We start from the raw sequence: 10,065 nt of genomic DNA on the forward strand, positions 1-10,065 counted from the left end.
AAGGGGGTTTCGAATATGATTATCCAATCATGCATATGTACGCTAATATAGGAATTAATTTATTTTCCAACTATGATTTACACGTACACACACCTAGGATGGTATAACGGGCTAGCATTCGAGATGTGAATAATAATAAAAAATATTGAACCAATTTAAAGAACTAAACCAGATCGGACCGATATTGATTTTTTTTTCTTCATATTCATCGAATGAATGAAATAGAAGCATGAATAATGCATATAAATAAAACAGCAGCGTTCATAACATAAACGGAGAGAGAACGTTTATCGTGGGATCCTGCTGAGAAAAAGTCTGCTGATAAAAATCTTATAATCGGCTACTTTGTAAAATGAGATTTGATGTAAAAATTTTGCGTTTGATGTAACTACAACATCACTGGACGGTGTATGTTAACGAAATGTAAACGTTCGGTTGATCGCACAGAATAGCACAGTTAATGGAAAACAAGACGAAATTTCGGTTCAACGGACACTTCCGAAGTTTGCGTGACCATAACGAGTAGCCATGTAGCCGATTGTAAGACCGTTGGTTGTAATTTTTAATCTAATCGCTTCCTGTTTAAAATCTCGAAACCTATTGTCGTTCCATTCGCGTTAAATGATAACGCCGCAATTACAATGTGCTTGTGTTTAATTACTAACCAATAATTAGTCTTTGTCTTTTGATATACAATTGTTAAAATTTTCCTATGTGCAGAATGAGCACCAGCTGAATATCACCAGCTGGATTTACTAACACACACTTATTGTATGATAAACAATCAAAACACATTCGAAACAATGTGTTTACTTCATTCATACGTGTTATGTGCGCGCATAGATGACGTTAACGTAGAAAATGCACTGTGTGTAGGTTGTCTTTGAATTTTTTACAATACAAAGTGTTTTTGTTTGTACACCAGCTGGTGATATTCAGCTGCTCTGTCTGCACATAGGAAACTTTTAGCAATTGTAGTTGAAATAGACTATTTTCTGAAGACAAAACTCGTTAGACCTTAGATGAACCTGGGTGTAAATAGCCTTTATTCCACTATTTGCACCCTGGCCAATAGTAACCTATTGCATTGCAGGATTGATTTTTTACTTCTACAATTTGTTGTTACGTCAAAGGCAATAGTTATTTGTTTACCGAGGGCCAAGGTTCCATCAAGAACGGATCCATCGAATCCTAGTTGGAATTTACTATTTCTCCCAGAGGTGAACACAACGATTTTCATATGTACGAGGTGTGATTTATCGTTTTTCTCCACGAAACAACAAAAAATCATTTCATTTTTGAAAACATAAACAAAGTGACAGATCAAGTGAAAATAGTTTTATTTTCTTCCCACGGACGGGTGAGAAAGTGCTGTATGAACTTTGAAAATATTCGGAGATAGATTACCACTTGCTTTCGTTATATGAGTTAAATCATACAATACAAACAATCCTAAAGCCTCAAAATTTCACACTTGTCAATTCAGTGTTCTTGCTAGGAGCAGTGCTGTGTCAATCGTCAACAGAACTAAATTTTCTCATATTCTACTGAGGGTAGAGAATAAGGTAAATGGCTGAACAATAAACGAAATAGTTATTTGTTAACATAGGGAAGAAGAGTTGCAAATTTCATTTAGAGGTTGTCACCAGAGACAATGAAATTTCTTATCCTTTTCACCAAAGATCAACACAATGTTCGTCACTACAAAGGCTCCCGAAGTTTCAGCTGGTGAGAAAATGACTATTTTCTCGCATGCGTTGTCCACTTAAGACAAAGTGGTATTGAGTGCGTTCGATTTCTTTAATGCACAATTCAATCTTTTCTTTCAACTTTTTTTTATTGTAGAGTATATGTAATACATACGATCATTGTAAGGTAAGAACAGTCTGAGCATTATGAAAACAATAATTATTTTTGCAAAGAGAAAAAGAAACATTAAACGCTAACAATCACATTAAAATCAACGGCGAAATGTTGATTCATAAAATACTGAACAAAAACGCATTGAACAGCACAACAAACACTAAGATAAATCGAAACTGATTTACAATACTTCCCGTGTTGCAAGGTTCATCGCCCGGATTAGATGTACAAACACAAACTTCAATCTCCCGTCCATCCTGGTATTCTGAATAGCAGCCTGATTTTACTGCTCCTTCGTTTTCTATGGTGACCTTGGAGCACATGTACGTAATATTTTCCACTAAAATGAGAAGAAAATGATTTCAAAGGATTGACAAGGAATCTAAGGAACCGAAAGGCATTTCGAATTGTTTAATCTCATGATAGCATAAAAATGAGAACAGATGGTGTTACTTCCGCCGAGCAGGCTCAACGGCAAGAACGACGTCTGTTATCATTTCTCAGTTGTATAGTTGGCCAGTTAAAATAAGGCACTTTGCGGAGCTGTTCAATTGTATTGAAAATACCAAGTGTCGCAGAAGTTGAAACCTCGCGAAATTGTCTATCAAAAGATATTAAAAAGAATCTCTTGACTTACGGGCGTGATTGTAATAGTACGAGTATTTCACACAAATGTTCCCCTGTATCATCGGACAAGCAAAGTCAAATTTGGCCGGATCATTCCACATATACGTAGTGTTCGGTAACTGACCATTTTCTGAAAAGTCAATTTGATGTTATTGCTCACTCCGTGAAAACAATGAAATAATAATATTCACCAGTCGTATTTAGCGGAAAAACACATGGAACATTGGCACCCTTGGTGATGTCATCACAAGTAGTATTCTCACTACGGGCATTTAATTCTGATCCGAGCCAAGTAAATTTAAAGCAATATGGATCGTCGAGTTGAAGCTCTTCCTCTTTTGAATGATTTTTGCAATCAATTTTGGAAGACACAGTTTGGATGTTACTTACGGGCTACAGCAAGAGAAATAAGCAGTGAAGCTATCCAAAAGATATACATAACCGTTGGAACTATAAATAAATAAATAGAACTTGACTTTGATACGTCCAATGTTTGAAAGATAGACAAATCGACTATTATCTCCAGTCCAGTTTAAAAAGGTAATTTGAAAAAACTGTGCACATATTTTAAATTAAACTTTTATTAGGGTCAATTAAGAGCGAGGGGTAACACACTGAATTTGCAACACTTTTTATCTCATGTCTTTGTCTTTGTTATTCTTTGTTAGGGACCATTCATAAAGTGCGCTCGCTAAAAATGACGAATTCTCGATCGTCCTCCCCCTCACACGCCAAAATGAATGAACGTTTTTTTGGAATTGTATGAAACACACGCTTTAGTCAAACCCCCTTTTTCGCATGCAAATCTTACAACTGTATTACATGCGTAACCCCTCGATAAACATTTAATTTGACAATTTCCTGTGTGTCAAAATGCAATAAATTATTATTGTTAGCTGATAAAGAAAAGTCTTAGACAATCTTCGAGTGAACAAAGACCCGATCTGTGCTGGTTTGTGAGTAGAAAATGTAAGGAAGACTTACAATTCTTTCAGTTTACATTATTTGCAAGAGACAACCAAGTTTTTTTTTAAATTTTTTTAAAGGGTAATTAGGTGTTTCACTGCTAAAAAGCGTTTAAAAGATTTCATTTCCAGAGCTTTTAATTACGGTGGTGTGAGTATTTAAAAGCTGCGAAAATCAAACGTAAAACGATCGTGCTAGTACGTATAATAACTCTCAAGTCACGTCGAGTTTAATTTTTGTTTTTGGCTGTCCTATCTTATCTCGAGTTTTGTCTTTTATTCGAATTCTCATTAAATTAAGCTTACTTGACTTATCAATCGTTCAATTTGGTTATTCTACGAAATATTTTATGAATCATAAAAAAACGTTAACAATTGTCCTACATATCGCTTGGAACCATCTAAAATAGCTACGAAATCAAAAACAAATGATTCTATTCACTGTTAAATGAGAGTAGTTTTCGACTAACTCGTCTCATGGGTCACACGTCATAATTACATAGAGCTTACAGCCTGAGAAAAATAAGCTTCGAGATAAGGTAAGCGTACCAATGCTCGGACAAGAATGAGTCCTCGACCACCTAATTGTTCTTCCAATCATAAACGTTTTTTTATGAATGAGAGAACAATAGGTGTCTGACGACTAATTCTTATCCGAGGAATGGTACGCTTACCCTATCAAATTCACTATATTTATTAGATGTACATCACCATGTTACGACATTTACGTTCAAATGCTCAAAATCATCGTCGAATGGCTTAGCTGTTGTTCACATATTGTAGTAGCTTCGTCTGGACATTGCTTTTTTATTTTAATGATTGATGTGTCCATCAAAGCTTCTGTAAACAGGCCACAAATTATCATTTCAATACCATTTTTCTGTGTGGATTGCGTGCACAAACCGAACGTTGCATATTTTTATGAAGATGTTGAGGCGCACTTCTTATTAAGAAATTACAATGTAAAATCTGGGCCTATAGATTATGATGATGGATCTAGATGTGCAGTTATTATTATAATTGAAAATGTAATTTCTTTAACTGCTCAATTGCATGTTTCAATACAAAATTTTTATGAAAAACATACATGAAGACTTAATCAAGTTCGCTCTTCATTAACGATTATGCATTTCGAAATTGAGAAATAATCTGAAATTCGCAATTAAAATTTCATTAAGTTGAAAGGCCCATTGGCGGGATATGATATACGCTCATATTCGTATCGTAATCGAACCAATTTTCATTCACTTAACCTATGACCATTTATCGAGCCATTTACCATGGAAGCACAATATGATGTGCGCTCATCCCGAAAAGAAAATAGTTATATGCATAACCGAACCGTTACTGGGTATGTTTGATTTAATATGCAAAATGTGTTACCTCTTTTGCACCATGAGACTTCATCATTCATCAAGTCCGTAACAATCAGCTAACAAAAACCACATTTAAACACATGTTAGACGCAATGCTATAGCTCTAGGCCAAACTCACGTCGACGTCATTACGGCATGGAAATGTGAAGAAAATAAAAGCAGAAAAAAAATATTGGCAAAGCCCAACCGTATTATTTTACGATCTATATCCGAGGAACACAATCCTCGTGCGATCGTCCCATTTTATCTATTCAGATTCGCTACCTTTGATTATATGTTTGTTTTAGCTCGGCAAATAACTTCACTTTGATAAATTTTTTTTCGTACGAAAAAACTATATTATTGCTGAGTTCATTTTCGTGGCACGCAACATAAATTTCATTTCAATAAAAAAAAAGAGTTTTAGAAGAGAATCGCATTTTTTTATACCAAAAAATTAAATGGTAGCGCGAATATGCAATTATCCAGATGCAAAAACTGATATTCTTTCGAGAGGTTTATAATCAGCTCTTTTTTGTACGGCTGTGGAACATAATATATAAAGTTAAAACCATAGTGAAGAGTTGTAGAAGCTAAATAGGGTTTTGTCATATTATGCATGATATTTATTCAAACAAAACTTGTGACCTATTGATATTATAAGCAAGAAAACGGCAGGTTTATCTAAATCGACGAAAAATATGGATCCAAAAAAAATATCCGAAGATCGTAAAACATATTTTATAAACTTCGCATATCGTAGCATGAAAACCGTTTGCATATATGAACTTACGATCTGTGTACATATCAATTAATTTAGGATATGAAAGTCACTATTTAAGAACTTATGCCACAAGGGCAGGTGTATATCTTCACCATTTCTTTTTTTTACTTCGTAAAAACACTTTTATAACCTCAAGTTTCGTTAATTTATGCTGCCTGCTATTAATGTAAGTCGTAAGTAAACCGCGCGTTATTTTCATGTCGTTTATTATATCAAAGATTAACAACATATATAGGTAAATATTTGTGTTTTCCGAAAAAAAACCACATTAATCGCAAAGTGACACAGTGAATGTAAAGATGAAGTGCAATGCAACGAGTGTGATTGTGCATTTATATATATATATATATATATATATATATATATATTGAAATAGACCCACTTGCATATATCTGCAACAAACGGATGTAATGCTGCACGTGTCGTTTGTTTGACGAGTTATAGTTATTTACATTATTAACATGTTAGCTAGGTCGAGGTACGTACACGTTACAAAGGATACCTCTGTTCTCTTTATAGTAGTAAGGCTTTCTCAATGTCACATTGGATTTTGTACAATTAAATCGAATTTGTTATGAAACCCATTTTGGAGCTCGCCAGGGTGGGCTCAGATCCGATAAAAATTGTTTTTGTATGGAGAAATGTAATAGGGACGGGTTTTTTTCGGAATCTCAGAGTAAAAGATTCGTAGCCTGTTTTTCTGACAGAATGTTGTTATTTGGGCCTATTTTTGGAAATTTTTTTGGAAATTTTTTCCAAAATTTCCAAAAAAAATGCCAAAACTTTCCAAAAACTGCGAACTGTTTTGGCAACTCCGGAGCTCAGCGTTATGTTTTAGCCGGCTCTCAATGATTTATGTCTGATTATAATTATTGACGCTCTCATTAGGCATGGGCGATAATGAAAATGATTATCGATAATTATCAATTATCGATAATCGATAATTATCGACTTTTTTTTTATCGAAAATTATCAAAAAAATATCGATAATCGATAATTATTGATATTTTGATAATTATCAAGATAAATTTTCAGATAAATATCAAAATATCGAATTTCGATATTTTGATAATTATCGATAATTATTAAATTATCGATAACGATATGATTAATCGATTATCGATAATTTCTTTCGATTGATATTATCGATAATTTTGAACGCCTCCCATCCCTAGCTCTCATCTTTCAAATTAATCATGCTCGTCTTCATTTGAAACCTGATAGTATCAAGAAATAATCGAGAGTGGTGGAAAAATTTGGTTTTTGGACGTTCGCAGTTTTTGGAAATTTTTGGCAATTTTTTGGTTGGATTTTTTAGAAGTTAATCGTGGAATCTTTCACTTGTGCTACAGACAACAATCGATTTTCCGAATTTTGTTTATTTATGCCCCAGGATAAATACTCGTTGAAGCATCTCAAGGTTATTAGTTGATATAATATAAGTTTAATGAATTGACTAAGAATGTCATTACTTCTAAGAGCAGTTTTAGCTAACTTATACAAACAACAAACTTCTGTAAGACCAGACTTAGTCTACAGTAGACTCTATACATTTCACCATCAGGGCTGGGTAAGATCGAAGAAACACTTCGGGCTGAAAATTTCTAAAACAAACCAATCTCATTGCTCTTCATTTAACAGAAATGAAAATCCCTTCGGGCATCATTCGATTGCCTACACGTCCAGCGCGTGTCTGTCACCATGATACTCATCGTTCTTAATTGTGTATACAGTCAAAGTAGAAATTGTACAACAGTCAATAAATGCTTAGTGGTTGCGTACTAGCCTTCCACCCAAATGATCCGGATTCGATTCACTTGTCAAAAAATTCCACAGGGAAGTTTTACAGCGATATTGGTAACGTCATAAAGTTCACTCAAGCTGCATAGGTTTGGGTAGTTGCAGTGTGTTTGGTGCTTGCAACGATGTACAGACTGAATGACACAAATTACGTAACTCAAATACGATTACTATGTATTCATATATCTAGCCTACATTTAGGCGACATATCAATGAAGTACCTGAGTTCCATCCGAATTTAGATGCATACTTTGAGGTGTGGTTCGGAAGTCACTTTGACACGGTGGCTGTCCATACTGACCTTGTTATTGGTCATAATGAAATAGCATTAAAAATTTAAGTTAAGTTTTGCAAATTCAGGTAAATTTAGGAAATCAATTTCCCAAACATAGGCAGTGCCACAGATCCATTTTAAAATGACTGATCACAAAAAAAAACATTCCACGAAAATCATGTGTTTTCTGTCAGTAAAGCTATATATCCAAAGACATAAATATGACAAAATAACAATCCGTGCTCAAAAAGTATATATAGTACGATTATATCAAGATCTGACCATCAACGACGAAACGTCCACCTATGGCCAAAAACTTAAAATTATTTTCGTTGTTCCGAAACGTCGACCCTAAAAATGCGTACGAATAAACAACCAATATTGGAACATAATTTAACCTACCGTAATCACCACTCGAGATTTATCAAACGGGCCGCATAATTCTTATCTTGTGCAATGGGAAAATATTTACGGTCGAATGTAGCTCTCCTCCACACATATTAAACAAATCATAAAAACACAAAACCATAAACTTGAAGGAAGATCGAGAAGAACTAAGAGAAGAGAAACCATTCTCGAAACATAAATGTTCTCACCAGACAAATGTTTGTCGCCGAAAATAATATAAACAAATTCGGAAATCTTTTCCAGTATACCTATACATATGATAAATAAATATTTAATAACGTGGTAATTAATTTTCGATTTTTTTCTCTCGTCTTCTTTAAATCTATAACACCAATCAACCCTCTTAAACGAACTACAGTTACCAGTAGATTAATTGTTCCATAATCGAGAAAACTGTTAATGATATCGGCAAACACGATATTTATTTTAAGAATTTATGGCTCAAAATGATAAATGTTTTATTATTATTGTCGGTAATATTGAAACTGTGACGTTTTTTTTTTCATGTAAAGATAACTGATAATTAAGAAGTGTCCTTATTATCGTGACAAAAATACACAAACAAAAATAATATTCCGAAATGAGGTAGGAAAAATTTGATTAAGGAACTATGAGGACTACCGGTCGATAGTGCGATAACAATTTTATTGTGAAAACATGGAAGTTAGATATTTGTGTCTGCGAGAGTCTAGACGTTGACTCTTAGACTCTACAATTATATCAGGCAATCGCACTAGGCAACAGTTTCACACTTTTGGAATGTGCATAAACAGTGGCATCCAATGATGTCTGTGGTTCCAATGACGTCTCTACTTCCACAACAGCCGCTTCCCAAAAATAAAGTAAAAAGTAATAGAAACAGGACAGTTATTGGTGCAGCAGGTACCATAGGTCTCCACTACTTATCCGTAGCAAAATATTGAAGTAATTTTTGTCTATCTTCGATTGTACTAATCTAGCTGTACCAAGAACTGTCCCGTTCCCATTGCTTTAGCGGCTTCAGTGGAACCAAAGACGTCATTGGGCCCAACGGATGTGTATTTTGTACTGAGAGCACCGAGACCTATCCAACTATGCCACAATTGTAAACTTGTGTTATTTTTGGCATATATTCAACTATCGAGTATAGGTCTCCTCTATTAATCTTATTCGTCAATTTGACCAAATTATTGATGGTAATATGCGGAAAAACACACATTTCGACCAGTCATTTAGAAGCGCCAATGACCATATTTGGTGATTTAAATGCATTTGGGAATTCTCAGGTGGAACAAGGTGATAAATGCAATTTGTTTACTTTTGTACTTAAGGTATAATGTAGCCGAAAAATCAGCCGACAATGGACGATGTTTCTTTTATTATTTGAAAGTGTTTTAAATTTCATTTGCATTGTCCGGAACGATAGGACGCATTTTCCTCTGACAGAAGTGAAATATTATTGGGAAAGAGAAAGAGCGATTTAGTGTCAACTATGCATTGCCTTTCTATAAATTGGTCATTGTGTTAATTGTTTATCACCTTCTATTAAGGGTATGCACGCCTTAACGAAACCTTTGTAACCGTATGAATGGTTACATTGTTCATAATTTGTTCAATATTCTCTGCTGCTTTTCACAAAAATTCACTGAAATTTTACGGCAAAATGGCAAAAGTTATTTTTTTTACTGCTTCAAAATAGCTAGTTTTTATCTAATGCAAAAGAGAATTGAATAACCGAGTCGCAGTTGGAGTACTGTCCACTTCTAAAAGACGCGAGTTTGGCACATGCTGAGATATATGATATTTTTTGAATATTTTTTTTCTTCTTCTCTACTTTGCCCAACAAAACGGAATTCTATGCTCCATTTAAAATGTACACAATCATTAAAGGTCATGCACAGCAACTCATGTTGGTTTTGAGGTGCGCTTAGTGTATAACATTTATCCATTATTCTATGTTTGTTTTGTTTTATTTTACTGCAGTTTTTGGTATTTTTGTGTGCAAAAGAG

At 34.2% G+C, this 10,065-nt stretch overlaps 1 protein-coding gene across 1 annotated transcript; it reads right to left on the bottom strand.

Annotated features, from left to right (window-relative positions):
* Positions 1–1,827: 1,827 nt before the first annotated feature.
* LOC119068653 lies at positions 1,828–2,932 on the bottom strand. The gene is made up of 4 exons (XM_037172331.1): positions 2,881–2,932; positions 2,682–2,825; positions 2,501–2,620; positions 1,828–2,203 (listed from the first exon to the last, which is right to left on the bottom strand). The coding sequence occupies exons 1-4, from the start codon at positions 2,927–2,929 to the stop codon at positions 1,980–1,982; spliced, it is 537 nt and encodes a 178-aa protein (XP_037028226.1). The 5' UTR covers positions 2,930–2,932; the 3' UTR covers positions 1,828–1,979.
* Positions 2,933–10,065: the final 7,133 nt, after the last annotated feature.

This window comes from Bradysia coprophila (assembly GCF_014529535.1).
Source record: "Bradysia coprophila strain Holo2 chromosome X unlocalized genomic scaffold, BU_Bcop_v1 contig_20, whole genome shotgun sequence".
Lineage (NCBI taxonomy): Eukaryota > Metazoa > Arthropoda > Insecta > Diptera > Sciaridae > Bradysia > Bradysia coprophila.